General features: G+C 34.4%; 1 protein-coding gene across 8 annotated transcripts in view; it reads left to right on the top strand.

Annotated features, from left to right (window-relative positions):
- The window catches only part of REV3L (REV3 like, DNA directed polymerase zeta catalytic subunit), a 227,730-nt gene that overhangs the window by 120,636 nt on the left and 88,582 nt on the right, over positions 1–18,512 (top strand). For all 8 annotated transcript variants that reach the window (XR_013176357.1, XM_077162672.1, XM_077162671.1 and 5 more), the window contains 5 exons: positions 777–1,014; positions 6,694–6,836; positions 7,735–11,890; positions 15,277–16,193; positions 17,542–17,624. Coding sequence is in view for 7 of the 8 variants with exons in the window: in XM_077162672.1 (XP_077018787.1) it covers positions 777–1,014; positions 6,694–6,836; positions 7,735–11,890; positions 15,277–16,193; positions 17,542–17,624 (5,537 nt within the window). In the remaining variant the exon portion in view is untranslated. The remainder of the gene's footprint in view (positions 1–776; positions 1,015–6,693; positions 6,837–7,734; positions 11,891–15,276; positions 16,194–17,541; positions 17,625–18,512) is intronic.

Genomic DNA, 18,512 nt, shown 5'->3' with positions numbered 1-18,512 from the left:
CTAAAATGTTCTATTCATTATATATTATGAATTATATATATTCATAAATATATATAATCTAAATATTTTTAACTACATTATAGTTATAAAAAATAGTTAAAGGAGGAACCTAGAAAAAGTCAAGGAATTCAAGAAATAGGAGACTGAAGGACAAGGGCATATCAGTATTTCATTACGTTAGGCAAATGTATGGTATCATCAACAGATATAATTCCACCTTGCCTAAGGTTGCTAAAGTTCTGTCTCAATGTTGGTCAAGGGTCTGAGAGGCAAGTATCTGTAATTTATTTACTAATACTAAACTTTTTTAAAGTATAGGGCAGGAAAAAATAAACTGCAATTCTAGACTTAAGAAATGGATTATTGCCAAAAATGGATCTTATAAGCAAATACTTTCATTTTTTGCCTAATATATGTTAATATGAATAAGTCGTTTTTCTTAATGTCAACAAAGTAAACCGGAACCTTGATATTTTAGTAAATGGGAATGCATTATGTCATTTTACAGAGAAAAGGTCATGTACTAGATTACAGCAAACTTCTATCTTCGTGATCTTTTTTTAAAAAAATTCCTTTTTAATAAAGAGAGTAAATCTTTATTGCAAATGGTATTATATTTTGTTGGGAAAACTACATATATTCACTTAAGTTTCATACCAACTGTAATATTTTAGCATGTGCCAGCATCTACAATGTTGTTTTATAATTCATCCTAATTGTTAAATTATTTAGATATTTTAAGTTATTTGTTAGTGATTATTTCACTTGTTTTATAGTGGGCAGTAGTCCTGATGAGGCTTTGGTACATCTTCTTGCTGGTTTGGAAAATGATGGATACCAGGGAGAAAGAAATAGGATGTCATCATCATGTCATTCCTTTGAAAACGCTAGAAACCCCCATAACAGTGATGATGAAGAAAATGAACCCCAGATTGAAAAAGAAGAAATGGAACTTAGTTTGGTAATGTCCCAGAGATGGGACAGCAATATTGAAGAACATTGTGCCAAAAAGAGGTAATAATACTAGTGTTTTTTCAGTTGCTTCAGGAGCATCTTTTTGTCATTATCCCTGTTCTTCTTTAAACTGAAATTCTTTCTACTTATTATTCATAATATAAAATACCTTATAAACTAAAGTGATATCTTTTAAATTCCTTTTGAGTAGTGATTCATTTTTTATGTGCATAAAACTTAATATTTAAAATTTGCTACATTAAAAAATTAACTATAATTTTTAGAAGCCATCTATTTATATGTGTGGGTGATATAATGAAGCGAAATTTGAAGTGCCTCTTTATCCCAGAACTTAAAAAAAAGAATGCCTTCTGAGAGTTTTCAATTGAACAATATGTAGAGATTCAGTTTGAAGAATAGGAATGCCTTCCAGATCTGATTAGATTGAAAAAAATTAAATATTAAAAATAAGAGTCCCAGATGCACTGGTATTCTTGTTCATTTTTCAAGGTAAATGAATAATGCCACTGTGATTTTCTAAATCAGTCTCTGTGAATGCGATTGGTTTGAGTCTGCTCCTAGGTAACAGCTGTATGCTCTGTGTGTGGAAAAATTTAGGCCTCTGTTCCTCAAACACTGAGTATGCCTTTTAACTTCTCTGTGCCTCAGTTCCCTCATGTGTTAAATGAGTATGACAATAGTAACTACTTTATAGATTTGTTGTGAAGATTAAATGAAAAGAATGTACTTAAGGTGATTAATGTGGGATTTGGCACATTATAAAAGTTCAGAAAATGATAACTTGCTGTTGTTACTGGAGAGTTATGAGACTAGAGAAATAGATATAATTATCATTGTAATTCCAGCCCTATTATATGAGAGAAGAGCTGAAAGCAAAGAGACAGGTTAAAAATTGAATCATAGTAGTCCAGATAAAAGATAAAAAGAAGTAATGCAGGCCTAAATAGGACATTTGCTGGGGAGGTGAGGGAGTGGGGTTCGGGGTAGTGGCTGGAGGTATGGTGAAGAAAAGAAGGACAGTATAGAGACATTGGCTGAGGTGACAGAGCTGATTGATAGGGGTTTAAAGGAGGGGCAAGTCAACTATGACACTGAAGTCACAGATTTCTAGAAGTTGGGAGAAAGAAATGGAAATAGAGATGAGAAATACTAGAACAGATTGTCTGTGCTCCAGAATAGGTTGTTACATTTCAGGCATTTCTCAACAGGTTATTTTGTCAAAGAAGTTACAGAGTTGATACCAAAAAAATTTTTAGAATACATACAAAGAAATTTTATATGCCTTTTCCCATAGCTTCATTTTTAAACAGGTTAGGAAATGTCAGTAAAAGGCATTTTAAGACACTATTAGGGGTTGTATTATCTTGGGTTCTCAAAAGAAACAGAATCAGCAGAAAATATCCATAGATATAAAATTTAGAGAAGTGTCTCATGTAACTGTGGGAACATAGAGTCCAAAACCCATAGGGCAGGCTGTGAAGCCGACAACTCTGATGAAGGGTCTGGACAAACTCCACAGGAGAGGCTCGTGGGCCGAAGCAGGAAGGACGACTCTCTCTTCTGAATCCTCCTTGAAAGCCTGCCAGTGATTAGATTAAGCATCACTCCCCTTAGCAGATGCAATCAGCTGTGGATGTAGCCAGTGTGATCAAGATTCAATTCTATGAAATGTCCTCATAGCAACAGACAGGCCAGCACTCACCTAACCAGACGAACGGGTGCCACAACCTGGCCAAGTTGATTCATGAACCTGGCCATGACAGGGGGCAACTCTATGAGAAAATCAAACATTGATTCTGTCTCAGCTAAGTGAAGCTAAGGTCTTCAAAGGTGAAGTTGCTGAGGCTTTGAATGATTTATTGTGACAGCAAGGGAAACCATATGTGAAACTAAGAAGAAAGTATGAAATAGCATTTTGCAGAGAATGAAAATGGAGTCCTTTATAGCAGCATGCTAGGAAATTATAGACAAGAGGGGAAAGGTTCTACTATGTATCTAGGTAATAGGGGAAGGAAGCAGACATTTACTTTTTATGTTAGGAATTTTTTTCTTTTTCTATTTTTAAATGATATTTAAGAAGTTAGTCATGATATTTGGAAATTAGAGTAAAGGTTGTTGAGTTCTTAAATAGTAATTCTCAGCTGGATGGTGCTAGGATGATGGGGACAGGGATACTGGTTATCAGTCACCTTGAGAGTTAATGTATGCACTCTCACAGAATATTTGTTTCTATTATGCCTAATGAGTTTGCCAGTCTTAATGCCTAAATCAAGCCCATATGAAACAGATCATCATTTTGGAGTGACCAGCCTTTGGGAGACATAAGTCTTAGAAAATGGGATACAAGTGAGGTTCAGACAGGAAGGAGAGACATTTATGTAAAGAACAAATACTAGAGAGTGCTTACATCTCTAAAAATGGAGGCCGGCAAACTAAAGTCCAAAATAAGTTTTAAGTGCATAATTTAAAAAAAAAAAATCTAAACTGCCTACCCACCCCACCCTGAAGCTGTATTTGAAGGAGATAATTAAAAAGGAAAGCCAGATCCATGTTTAAATAAGGCAGTGTAATTTTAACAGATGACTAGGAGAAAGCAATCCAGTTGTTATTTTGTTTCTTCCAACCTAGACAGTATAGAGCAAACATGATTAAGAAGGAATTGAGGCCTCCAAATAGAAAGAATGAGACACCCCCAGTTGCTTTATATAATCTCATTTATGTAGGGTTGGAGATTGTATGCCAAGGTACTGAAAGAGGTTACAGTTAGGTTAATGGAACCAGTGCTAATCAGTCAGGAATAATGTGGAAGAAGAAAAGTTCTAGAAATCTGGACTGATCAGTGTCATTCTTTCATGAATTCAAGCCATGTACTACTTGCTTTATATTCTTTTAAAATATATGGTTACTTAGGAAAACATAATAATCATATTGAGTCTTAATTTCAGCCAGACATGACGGAGTCTCATATAACATCCTTATGGATAAGGGGAACACATGGCAATAGTGACCAATTTGCTGGAATTACAGAGAGAGTGTATATTTTTCCATTCATAAACCACTTAAATGCTTGCTGTGTGCCAAGTACATGTTAGGCTGTGATGAGACTGTTACAAACATTGCAGAGATTAAGTCACTGAATGGCAGAATATATACTCAAAAATATCTTGAAACTAAACAGATGATATCTAATAAAGTGTAAAGTTGAGGTACATTCATTTGGCTTCAATAATATAGATTAGTTAGGCCTGCAGTTTATTCTGGGTTTACCAGTTCGTGTAGGAAAACCTGGATTTTACTTTATTAAGAATGCAGTGAGGCTGTAGTGGTATATGGTTGCCAAAATAGTACATTTAATTATTGGCTACTAGCTATATCTGAGCTAACATTTGTTATTCTAACAGATTTTGGATTATTAATAAAATAATTATGGGGCAGTGTGATGGTGGCTCAGTGGCAGAATTCTCACCTGTCATGCCAGGGATCTGGATTCGATTCCCAATGTTTGCCCAGGCCAAAAAAAATGGTAGTTACTTGATGTGTTTGTTTTGTTATGATAACTTGGATTACATCTTTCCTATTTTAACAAAGTTTGTTGACTCGTTGAATCTGATATTTCTGTTTGACTTATCTTATGGTACTTTGCTCTTTTTCTTATTTCCATTTGTTTCTGTCTGTCTTCACTGTTCTCTCATTACTCTATTTGGTATCATTCCTATGATCTTACTCTCGGTGTATCATTAGCATTTCCTCTGCAACTTAACTATTCCTATACTTTTAAACCTGTATTAAGTAGATAAACATTCATATATATATAAGATTCTTATAAATTCTTACTTACTATCAGTAGTATTATCCTTTTAAAAAAACAGGCATGGGTTAGCCCATGATTAATTAATGTTTGTGTGTTTATTGACTAGAGTAATTCTGTGAAAACTATGCCCAGATTAATCTTGGGGAAAGCAAACTTAAAAATAAAAGTATATTAGGGCGGGCCATGTTGGTTCAGCAGGCAGAGTTCTCACATGCCATGCCAGAGACCCAGGTTTGATTCCTGGTGCCTGCCCATGTAAAAAGAAAAAGAAAAAAAGAATATATTAAAGAGTAATTGAACAATAGAAGTATAGTGTCCAAAAAGTTAATTAATAGTTCTCTGTACATTAGATGTTATATTCTGCCCTTGGTACCATATTTTAAGCATATTGGGAAAAGGAAAGGGAGGGGAAAAGAGGAGGAAGAAAACTAGCAGGATCTGCCACTTTTAAGGAACAGTTGAAAGAATAGGGAATGTTGGGTTTAATAAAAGAGGTATTCTAGGACAAATTATAAATATTGTCACATATTTTAAGTTATTCTCTGGAAAATGACATAACATTCTGTATGGCTGTAGAGGACAAAAGCAGGAATAACGGATAAAAGTTGGAAAGAAAGATTTTTATGTGAAGGTTACCTTACCCTAAGAGACAGCAAGCCGCTTAAACTGAGACTATAAACACAAAGATTATATCAGGTCTGTCAAAAAACAGAATTTTCGCACTGGATAGAAAGTTAGACTGGATGACCTCTAATATTTTTCAGCTCTTAAGAGAGTGATTTTATGATGAATTGTGATCTGAAAGAGCAATTCCATTGATAATAATGAAGACATATTCAGACTTTTGAGACAGGAGAAAGAAGTTGTTGGGTATAGATAGAAAGTAAGTTTGCCCATCCAGATACGAAGGAAAGTATCACCCTAGAATCTACTGAAACCTTTTAAATTATTATGAGATAAAACTTTGTTATCTCTCTGGACTTCACAGTCCATTTGAATTCCTCAGTAACCCTAATTTGTAACTACTGCCAGCTTGACTTGGTACCTTTCCTACTTCCTAGCACCTCTCTGATCCTATTATTTTCTCTTTCAGCACTGACATGAATCCTCCTTCCCCAACCTTTTGTTTTTTCCTATTCAGAATTTTGTATTTATGAAGACTTCTTCATATATACTATAATGCCACTAATTTAGCTATTACTGGATTCTCATCCAAGCTGCTGCATGTGTATATATATCTAAGGTTAGGAAGGAGATAAAATATGGAAAAACAAGATTAGATATGGTAATAAGGATATTGTGGAGCTGTGGTTACAGGAATGATAATGTCTTTTAGCTTACATGAAAAGGATCATGTCAGGATTTTCCAGTTTTGCTTTTCATTCTTTTGATTTTCTTTGTGATCACATTGTCATGCCTGATCTCTAGCTTGAGAATTATTGACCCACTCTAGTTTATTACAGTTGAAAGAAGTGAGCTACTAGATATTAGCAGAATTTCAGTGACCAAACTACTAGTTTTACTGGTATCATACTTAAAAGATACTGGTTGGATACCAGTTGTATATGAAAATTACTAATTTTCTATTGAAGTGATTTTTAATCTTGGAATTAATTGTCCTGTTAAACTTTAGTTGGTAGAAAGAAGTATATCATCCAGCTTATCTTTTGTGTTGGAAAATATATGTAAGGATATTTTTGTAAAGTCTATTTACAATAACATTTTGCAGGTACTATAGTAGGACATCTTAATAAAGCAAATTAAATCTGCTTTTCTTTTTAAAGTACCATTTTCAGATCCTTTTTATTCAGTTTGACTATTATAGGGTCATGTTATGCAAATTATTTGAGACTGAAATGCTTTTTTTCTAAAGCTCATTCTTACCAGAAAATCTTAACATTATCTAGATCAGTGTGCAAAAATACCCATAGAAGTTCAACCGAAGATGATGATTCATGTTCAGAAGAAGAAATGGAATGGAGTGATAATAGCTTGTTTCTAGCCAGTCTTTCTATACCTCAGTTAGATGGAACTGCAGATGAAAATAGTGGTAAGTAAACAAATCTGTTGTGAGCATTTGGCTATTTAGGGGCTGAAATATATTTGATTTTGAGACTATTATCAACTTACAGTTAGCTAAATGAGGCTATAACAATACTATTATATTTTTTCCTTCTCCAGGATTTTTTCTTTCAAATGATTCTATATGATTCTTTTTTTTTTTTTTTTTTTTTTTAAAGGAAAGACAGAGAGAAGGAAGGAAGGATAGAAGGAAGGAAAGGAGGAAGAAAGGGAAACATCTTTTAAACATTTTCTTGTTTTATTGTATTTTGTTTCTCCGTTTTTGTTACATGGGCTGGGGCCGGGAATCGAACCGAGGTCCTCCGGCATAGCAGGCAAGCACTTTGCCCGCTGAGCCACCGCGGCCCGCCCTATATGATTCTTTTTCATTTCTAAGAAGATAGTATTTGTTAATCACTGATTTCAGGCTTTCTAAATTTTAATCAGTTTATCATGTTAACATTTAAGTAACATAAGAAACTTATGGAATGTGTTCATCTTATTTTTTCAGTCTTAAACTCATGAATCACCTTCACAGAAAAAATTTAAAAGCTTTAACTATTTAAAATAATGCAAAGAAGAATATTGTGAAAAAAATTTCAAGATGACACTATTTTTCCTTATTCCCCCAAAAGGCACTAGATATCAATTTAGTCTATTTCTGATCAAAGGAATATGTTTTTAATATAATGACTACTAAGCAAATACTAACTCTTGATTGTTTAGTTCAGGTAATTTTCTTAATGATAGTGACCTTTTTTAAGGTAACCATTTTAAACATAAAAGCTTAATTTCTTATGATTTCTTCCATGGTGATAGTATCATGGTATGGAAAATATATTTTTTTAAGTGTGTAGAAATGAAATATGTTTTTTTCCCCATTTCAGATAATCCACTGAACAATGAAAATTCTAGAACCCACTCTTCTGTTATTGCAACAAGCAAGTTATCAGTAAAACCCTCCATTTTTCACAAAGATGCTGCTACATTAGAACCCCCATCTTCTGCTAAGATTACCTTTCAATGTAAACACACAAGTGCCCTTTCCTGCCATGTTTTGAACAAGGAAGATTTAATTGAAGACCTTTCACAGCCAAACAACACAGAAAAAGATCTAGATCATTCAGTCTCTTCTTTTACGAATGAAAGCACTTACTCTCTGAAATACCCTAGATCTTTAAGTACTACTGTCCATTTAGAAAACTCTCATAAGGAAAGTAGTAAGAAAGATATCTTACCAGTATCTTCCTGTGAAAACAGTATTTTTGATTACGAAGAAGACATTCCATCTGTTACTAGACAAGTACCAAGTAAGAAGTATACAAACATTAGAAAAGTTGAAAAAGATTCCCCTTTTATACATATGAACCGACATACTAGCGACACTACATTGGGCAAAACCCCTTTACACTTTTCTGAGTTAAGCAACTCAAAAAATAAATTATGTTCTGAAGGAAATGAAAAAGGTAACACAGCTTTGAGTAGTTTATTCCCTTCATCATTAACTGAAAATTGTGAATTGTTATCATGCTCAGGGGAGAATAGAACTATGGTGCATTCTCTTGACAGCATTGCTGATGAAAGTGGACTAAATAAACTTAAAATTAGATATGAAGACTTTCAGGAACATAAAACAGAAAAACCAAGCCTCAGCCAACAAGCAGCACATTATATGTTTTTTCCTAGTGTTGTTCTTTCTAATTGTCTCAGTAGACCACAGAAATTATCTCCTGTTACATATAAACTACAACCTGGCAATAAACAGTCCCGGTTAAAACTGACTAAAAAGAAACTTACAGGTCTGCAGGACACTGGTACCAAAACCAGTGAGACGGGATCCACAAAAGACAATTGTATACAAAATAAACTCTTTGATAATAATCCTGAGAAGGATAATGTATTGGCCAATGATATAATCAAAGTTACCCGTGGAGCTTTTGAAAATAAAACAACTACTGACGGTTTTATAGATGGTCATTTTGGAGATGGAACCTTAGAAACTGAGCAGTCTTTTGGACTATATGGAAGTAAATACACACTTAGAGCCAAACGCAAGGTAAATTATGAGACTGAAGATAGTGAGTCAAGTTTTGTAACACACAATTCCAAAATTAGCCTACCTCAACCCATGGAAGTTGGTGAAAGTTTAGATGGAACTCTCAAAACTCGAAAACGAAGAAAAATGTCTAAAAAGTTGCCCCCCGTTATCATAAAGTATATTATTATTAATAGATTTAGAGGGAGAAAAAATATGCTTGTGAAACTAGGAAAAATAGACTCTAAAGAGAAACAAGTAATATTAACAGAAGAAAAAATGGAACTATACAGAAAGCTTGCACCTTTGAAGGACTTTTGGCCAAAAGTTCCTGACTCCCCTGCAACCAAATATCCCATTTATCCATTAACACCAAAGAAAAGTCACAGAAGAAAATCAAAACACAAGTCTGCTAAGAAAAAAACTGGTAAGCAACACAGGACAAATAGTGAAAATATTAAAAGAACTTTATCTTTCAGGAAAAAAAGGTCACATGCTATTCTTTCTCCTCCTTCACCGTCTTACAATGCTGAAACCGAAGACTGTGACTTGAATTATAGTGATGTTATGTCTAAGCTAGGTTTTCTTTCTGAGAGAAGCACAAGTCCTATAAATTCTTCTCCACCACGTTGTTGGTCTCCCACAGATCCAAGAGCTGAAGAAATTATGGCTGCTGCAGAAAAAGAAGCAATGCTTTTTAAAGGTCCTAATGCATATAATAGCAAAGCTATTAATTCCCGTATAGGGAAAAATAGTCGATCAAGAACGCAGGCTAAGAAGTCAAAAACAAAACTTGTTAATCCCTCAGTAGTTACTAAGAAAAGGAACAAACGAAATCAGACAAATAAACTAATAGATGATGGAAAAAAGAAACCTAGAGCAAAGCAGAAACAAAAAACAAATGAGAAAGTTACATCAAGAAAGCACGTAACACTTAAAGATGAAAAAGTAAAATCTCAGTCCAGTGCCGAAGTTAAGTTTGTACTGAAACACCAGAATGTGTCTGAGATCTCCAATAATTCTGGAAGTTCTCAACTGCTTTTTAAACCGAAGGATGTGTCACTGATTGGCTCTGCTTTAGATCATCCCCTTTCTGCTCCCCTTCACACTGGAATTAATGCACAACAGAAGTTACCTGGCTGCTTCTCTTTCTTAGAAAGTAAAAAACCTGTAGAATTGCAATCATTCCCCAGTTCACGAGAAGATTTACATTCATCGGCTCTTTGTAGTTCTGTAGGACCTGGAATATCAAAAATTAATGTTCAGAGATCTCATAATCAGAGTACTGTGTTTACTGTAAAGGAATCAACCTTGATTCAAAAAAATATATTTGAGCTTTCCAACCATTTGTCTCAGGTAGCACAGAATACACAGATGTCTGCGGGCATAATGTCTCCAAAGACAGAAGATAATGGAAATATACAAAAAAACTATTTGTCATCTATCGGAAAACTAAATGAATATCGTAGTTCTCTAGAATCAAAGCCAGACCAGGCATATACCTCTCATTTTTTGCATTGCAAAGACACTCAGCAGCAGATTGTATGCATGGCAGAACAGTCAAAGCACAATGAAACTTGTTCTCTAGGAAATACAGCTTCAGAGGAAAGCCAAAAGCCTAATAATTGCTTTGTAACTTCTTTAAGAAATCCAATTAAACAAATATCATGGGAGCAAAAACAAAGGGGCTTTATTTTAGATATGTCAAATTTTAAACCTGAAAGGGTAAAACAGAGGTCATTGTCAGAAGCAATTTCACAAACCACAGCACTTTCTCAGTGTAAAAATCGAAATGTGTCAACAACTTCGTCATTGGGTGAAGGACAGTCTGGACTAGCAGTTCTAAAAGAATTGTTACGAAAAAGACAGCAGAAAGCACAAAATGCAAATGTTATGCAAGACCCATTAACTAATAAACATCAAGCAAACAAAAATATTTCTGATTCCATTGAACATAAAGCAATTAAACGAACACGATCAGTAACATCCCCCAGGAAACCTCGAACTCCCAGAAGTACAAAACTTAAAGAAAAAATTCCAAAACTTCTCAAAGTGGACTCTCTCAATTTACAGAACTCTGGTCAGTTAGATAACTCCCAATCAGATGATAGTCCCATCTTTTTTTCAGATCCAGGTTTTGAAAGTTGTTATTCACTTGAAGATAGTTTGTCTCCTGAGCATAATTATAATTTTGATATTAATGCAATAGGCCAAACTGGATTTTGTAGTTTTTATTCTGGAAGTCAGTTTGTTCCAGCTGATCAAAATTTGCCTCAGAAGTTCCTAAGTGATGCAGTTCAGGATCTTTTTCCAGGACAAACTATAGAAAAAGAGTTTTTAAGTCATGATAACCAGAAATGTAATGAAGATAAGCACCATGCCTCAGACCCATCCCAGTGGATTAGATCTAGTACTTTAAGTCCGGAACTTTTTGAGAAGTCATCCATAGATAGCAATGAGAATCATCGCCACAACCAGTGGAAAAATAGTTTTCATCCTCTAACAACTCGGTCTAACTCAATAATGGATTCTTTCAGTGTCCAGCAAACAGAGGAGTGTCTAAATGAAAAACACAGATTGAATAGGAGTTCAGTAAGCAAAGAAGTGTTTCTTAGCCTCCCACAGCCAAGCAATTCAGACTGGATTCAAGGTCACAACAGAAAAGAAATGGAACAGTCTCTTGACTCAGTCAATACTGTTTTTACTACAATATTATCCTCCCCTGATGGGGAACTTGTGGATGTAGCCTCTGAAGATTTAGAATTGTACGTTTCAAGAAACAATGATATGTTGACACCAACTCCTGACAGTTCACCACGGTCTACCAGCTCTCCCTTACAGTCTAAAAATGGCAGTTTCACCCCTCGAACTGCTCACATTCTGAAACCACTTATGTCCCCACCAAGTAGGGAAGAAATTATGGCAACTTTGATGGATCATGACCTTTCAGAAACTATTTACCAGGAACCATTTTGCAGTAATCCTTCTGATGTACCAGAAAAGCCCAGGTAATCAGAATTCTTTTTTCCTTTGGGTCATTCAATGAAACAATTATAATGTATATAATAACACTTAGTACTTGAATCCAAGGTTTCTGACTATGACACTGTATTTGTAAGCATATCATTGTGAAAACTTCATGTTTAGAGATTTAGGAAAATTCATAAACTAGCTGGATGGTGGCATCTAGGGAAATTTATTTAGGTTTATGAGTATTGGACTTGAACCTACTATTATTTAACATTGTATCTCCATTAAGGATTAGAAGTGTAGAGGCTCACTGTAACACAGTGCAAAATTAAGAAGGGTGTTTTACTACTTCCTACTTTAAAAGTATTATAGTTTTTTCAATGGTATTCATTTTTTAAATGGTAACTTTTCTAACTTTTTAAATTTCTTTTTTTTAAGTGTTTGAATATTAGCATACATGTGATAAGTATCCTTAGGTTCATCTTTCAGTGAAGTTTATTTTAAATTGATTCTGTTATGTATCATCTTCTTTCCATGTTGCCAAGATCATAGTCATGTTGTTAGTATTGTCAGTTTGCGTAGTATTAAGGGTGTAGCATGAAAGTTGGTCAGGTCACCCTTATCTCTTCTTTTAAGAATTTCTTCAGAGAAGTGATAGACATTTATGCATGTGTACACACACACACACACACACACACACACACACACACACCAACAGCAAAATTAGGAATCCTGTACCACCTTCATCACCAGTGCAGGGCGTATCTGATAGGAGCTGAATTGGAGAACATGGCTTAATCCAGGAGACTTACATGATGATTTTTGTTGCTGTCCTCTGTTTCTGTGAAACAGATTGTGATCCCATTTATCTAACCGTTGCATGGAGAGGCAGCTCACTTCAGCCATCCAGTCAGAATCAGAGGTTGGCTAGGACTGCTGAGGCAAGCCTTGCTTAGTCCATGGGATGGAAGGAGGTATCAAGAGCTAACCAAGGCCAGAAACCAGAGTATATGTGTGCACTGACTTGAAGCAGCTCAACGTTCCTGACCTTATTTTAAAAGACACTGTAAATGTCAGGCTTTTAACCAGAAGACTAGCAGTAACTCTTATGGGAGTTCGCTTAAGAAAACAGTGAGAAAAACTGACTAGAAGCATAGGGTAGAAATTTGTTCCTGTAAGCTGGAAGTGAAGAGCAGAAACTGTTCTTTTCACAACACACGATTTTATTTTGGTTTTTAATCCAACTGTGGTCCTTTAACTTGAATGTTACTCTTTCTCTTTAGTTTACCCCCAGAAATTTAAGGATATCTTAGAATTAGTTTCTGTTATGTAACTTTATCAGTAGTGATTGTAGTGTATTTTTTAATTGATCTGCCTTTTCTACTTCAGTCTTACATATCTTTTTTTCTGGTTAGTTACCAAACATATTGTCATATTGTCATTAACTCTGTGTTGCTGTTAGTCGTTAGCTTATTGTCCAGCTTTGATGCTTTTTTTGCAGCCAAAAGGATGATAGTAAAAATAAAATAAAATAAAGGGATGATAGTCATTATTTTTTAAAAAACAATTTTTTAAATATAAAATATGTTCATACAGAAAATTTAGGACATATAATAGAAGAAAAATTACAGTCACACCATTTCATTACTTAGTGACAACCACTATTAACATTAATGGGTTTTCTTATAAGTTCTTGCGTGTTTGTATGTGTGTATTTTGTTTTGTTTTATTTGTTCTCTGAAATATGATCTTACTGTAGTCATAATATTACATCCAGATTTATTCACTTACATTATAGTAGAATCATTTTCAAAAATTATCAGTTTCTTGAAGCATCATTTTCATGGCTAATATTCTATCTATGGCTAATATTATCTAATGGATAATATTAGATAATTGGACAGAAAGGTTGTTTCCTATTTTTATTATTATAGATAATTACATGGTTAATACCATGTTCATAAAGCACTTCTTATATTTTGAAGTTTTTTGGTATACCCCTAGAACTGAGATTATAGAAAAACTTCAGACTTGTGATTTAGTCTGAATTTTTTTCCCTGATAACTTATAGCAATTCCTCTGCTGCTAACATACTCAAGAAAGTAGAATTCACCACACCTCACCAATTCTTGTTATTGTTGACTCCATTATGACCTCTGTATCATTAGTGTTAGAATTGGATAGGGTCACATGGAATGTGTACTCATTTCCTACAACAGCAATAATGCTGTTTCTAATTTTTCATATGGCTAGATGTGAGTGCTAAATTCTGATTATAGTGTTAACTATTTGAGGCCAAATCTTACCATATAAAGGGGAGAAGGAATTGTGGTAACGCTGATTGATACCCCTCTTTCAGCCCCAAATCAGAAGATTTGAATCCAGTTAATTGTGTTTTATCTAGTGACTGACCAGGACATGTAGGGAATCATGCCCTAAGAGAAGAGATTGAGAAAACTAAGAGCTGTCTTCATAGCCATGAAAATATTGTATAGAAGAAAAAATAGATTTATTTTACGTTGCTACAGAAGGCAAAAATAAAAGCTTTGTATATATTTTAGAGAAAGACAGAAGTTTAGCTCAATATTTAGAACTACTGGAAACTGAACCAGGCTACCTTTTAATTCATGTTTCCCCCACAAACACGTATTAGTAACATTTAGGTATGTATTTTATGGGCTCTATCAACTACTAAGTTCTTTGATTTTATGGTTAGTTTTAGACCTTATGTTAGTATTAAACCTTACCGTGTAAAAGAGAAGAAATTGTGGTCATTTACCACGATTAGTAAATGTGGTCATTAGTTTTTTAAATGCCTAAGGAAATTTGGGGGTTACAAAGATTTGTATGTTTGGGCCAACTAACTTTGCTAACATTCTATATATCGAGAATATAGAAAGAGACCATGAATAAAATCCAGGGGTATACTTTCTGATGGAAAAATTCTTCTGTTGTTTTTAACCATATGTAGTGACAGTGAAAAGTTACTTCAGATGAGTAAAGGAATCCCATTACCTTGAAGGAAAGGTTTCACGAGACACTAAAGCAAAGCAAACTTTCTTTCCCTGGTATTGATGATAACTTCCAAAGGAAATTCATCTGGTAGTTATATACCTGTGAGGAAAATCACATTGAGACGAAAGATATATTGAAGCTGCATAAAATGGAGGGGGAAAGGAAGGTAGGCTGGGGAGTAGAAGACAGAAAGAAAAATGTATATTTTTTCACATTGAGACGAAAGATATATTGAACCTGCATAAAATGGAGGGGGAAAGGAAGGTAGGCTGGGGAGTAGAAGACAGAAAGAAAAATGTATATTTTTAAGACTCAAAAAAAGACTTAAAAATCTCTAGGATAGGGAGATAAATATTTTGATAATTGCTTTTTGAGACAAAATAGTTGTTCTAAAATGTGTTGTTTGTAGGGAGATGGGTGGACGGCTCCTCATGGTAGAAACTCGACTTCCAAATGATCTGGCCGAGTTCGAAGGAGACTTTTCCTTGGAAGGACTTCGACTGTGGAAAACAGCATTCTCAGCAATGACTCAGAATCCAAGACCAGGGTCACCCCTTCGCAATGGCCAGTCAGTTGTCAATAAAGGGTCAAGTAATAGCCATAAAATGGTTGAAGATAAAAAAATTGTGATTATGCCTTGCAAATGTGCCCCAAGTCGACAACTAGTTCACTCATGGCTTCAAGCCAAAGAAGAATTTGAACGTTCCAAGAAACTGCCTAAAACTGAGCCATTTGGAATTACAAAATCTGCTGAGAATTTCAGCTCTTCAGTTAATCCAGATGACAAACCTGTAGTGCCTCCAAAAGTGGATACAATTCCATATACAGTTCCCACTACAGCACAAACTAAGGAAGATGTTGGTAATTCTCATATTGCTGTACAGGCATCAACCACAGAATGCAATAGAACTCTAAGCGAAAGTCAGACGCTGCCATCGGTTGCTTCTGCAAATGACCCTGAGAAAGTTGAAGATGATGATGATGAAGACTATTATGTCAGTTATAGTTCCCCTGATTCTCCAGTAATCCCTCCTTGGCAACAAGCAACATCTCCAGATCCCAAAACATTAAATGGAGATGATAGAACCTCATCACCAGTCGAGGAGCTGTGTTCCCTGAATATAGAGAACTTCTTAAAGCCAATAAAAGGTGGTACAGAGAAAAGCCCTTGTAAGGAGCCTGAGGAGGCTCTAGTGATATCTCCAATTAATTTTAGAGCGAGAACTGGGAAATGTGAGTCACTTTGCCTTCATAGTACACCAATAATACAGAGAAAACTTCTAGAGAGGCTTCCTGAAGCAGCTGACCTTAGCCCTTTATCAACAGGTAAGTACACAAATAATAAAAAGTCTCCATATTGTTCTTCAAAGTTAGGAATATAAACATTAGACTATGTAATGAAATCAGAAGTTATTTTAATGACATCTTAGCTCAGCAAAATGAGAGATCATTGGATTGCCATTGTATCTCAGTCATCACATGGAAACTTATTCATTTTTCTGCTGTGAAATCTACTTAACATCTACTTCCATCCTATCCTTCTGTCTTCCTCTCAGGAACCTTCTCCTTTCAACTTGATTTTTCTCATGGGTTTTTAAACATAACCAAGTCCCTCTAACCTCCTAAAGTAGAAACAAAAACCTCCCTTGAACTCACATTTTCTGCCAGCTTCCCTTCTATATCCTCCCCTTCAAAGCCAAATTTCTTACAAGATTTCTTTAATTTGAAAATTTCATTTCTTTACCTCCCTCACCTCTCTCAGTCCAGATTGAGATTATGGATTCTGCCCCCATAATTCCACCAGTATGGCTCCGGAAAAGATTCCTAATAAACTGCTTGTAGCTAAAGCCAGTGAATGTTTTTCAGTCTTCCTATCAAGCCATTGTCCTATGGATCACACCTTCCTTCTTGGAGCACCTTCTCCCCTTGGTTTTCCTCCTCCTTGATTTCCTTTGAAGTGTATCCCACTATTATCAATTATCTAAATGCTGGAGTTTCAATCCATTACCAAGTCCTGTCATTTTTTATCACCGACTAACCCAAGTCTATCTACTTCTTTCTACTTCTGCCACCACATCCTTAAGCCAAGATCTCTCTTTTGGGCTTTCTCACTAGCCTTCTTGTCCACTATTGGCAATTTCCTATTCTTTTGCACAGTGGTCAGGGTAAATTTCTACCCATTCTAGTTAATTAGTACTCTGTTCAGTTTTCTGCTCAAGGAAACCTTTCCTAATTCTCCTGTACTAGAAAAAATTCCCAGTTATATTCATATGCTTACTGCAACTGTAACTTAAATTTTCTGTATGTACTTGAGGAAGGTCTAATTCTCTAGACTCTGTGAGGGTAGAGATCATCTTTTCCTCATCATCACAAATACTTGATAAATAAGTGAATAAATACATTAAATGCATTAAATGATTCCCTAGAAATAATGACCAAGGTAAAGTCAGTAATTTAAACCTAAAAGTTTATTTAAAAATACAAATGTCTTGAATTATTTTGGTAGGAAACAGAGCTTTGAATTAGTTTCATTTTTAAAGTGTGAAGTCTTTGAGGGGACTTTATAGGACAATACTCATAGATGGTACTTAGGTTTTTGAGACAATCAAAAGGCTTTAAAGAAAAAAAATAGAAGCAAGTAATTTTGATGTACATGTTAAATTTCTTTCTACAGAACCAAAAACCCAGAAATTGAGTCATAAGAGAGGAAGTAATACTGGCACTCTTAGAAGAGTACTCTTAACAACACAAGTAAAGGTAACTATGCTAAACGTGTTTCAAGATCAGTGGAAAATCCATTCTTATTCTTAGATTTCAGTTAGATAATTGATAACTTTGTGTCTCAATTTAAAACATTTTATTACTTATATTTTTGCATCATTTTATTTAATATCTTTGAGACAACAAGAAATTGCCTAATTTTTTTTTTTAGATTTTTTTTTTTGTTGTTGGGATCTAAAAGATTCTTATATGTAAATACAAATATTACAGAGAAAGTGAATATGATAGCCAAAATGTGGATTATGAGGATACAAATACATTAACTGATTACTGGCAAAATCAGAGCAATCCAATGACAGCAGAGCTCAAGTAAGTGATTCTTGATCCCACCAAAAATATATCCTTTTCTTTGGTTTATTACCTTCTCCTCAAATATAACATAATTGATTTTTTCAGCTAATTTTACTAAGTAGCAAAGAAAAGCAACATTATTTACTGCTAAATTTCTAAAAAATCATAAATGTCTTTTAGTCAGGTACTAAAAATATGACATTACTTAGAAGTATGTGGCTATATGAAAAAAGTAGGAATTAGACACGTATCCTTTGGAAAATTTGATGCTAGAAATCAATTCTGTATCAGCCACTTCTCCTAAATATCATTCATTACAAAAGATGTATTTTAGTATTTCTATTTTGGGATTATTAATACTTTAAAAACTTTCATTTATGAAGCAGTATTGTTGAGTTGCAAGCTATGTATAGTAAAGATAAGTACCAATGTGTTATGAGTGTACATCAATACTTTGGGGAAAGTAGTTAAAGGATTTGGAAATTAGACCAAATATTTTTTTTAATTGGAAGGATTCTATTTTTTAAAAACCCTTGAAGATCATTTTAGTGTTGTTTTTTTTTTTAATTCAGC

The sequence above is a fragment of the Tamandua tetradactyla genome, chromosome 5, assembly GCF_023851605.1.
Source record: "Tamandua tetradactyla isolate mTamTet1 chromosome 5, mTamTet1.pri, whole genome shotgun sequence".
NCBI classification, from domain to species: Eukaryota; Metazoa; Chordata; class Mammalia; order Pilosa; family Myrmecophagidae; genus Tamandua; species Tamandua tetradactyla.
This window is presented reverse-complemented; position numbering and strand designations above follow the sequence as displayed.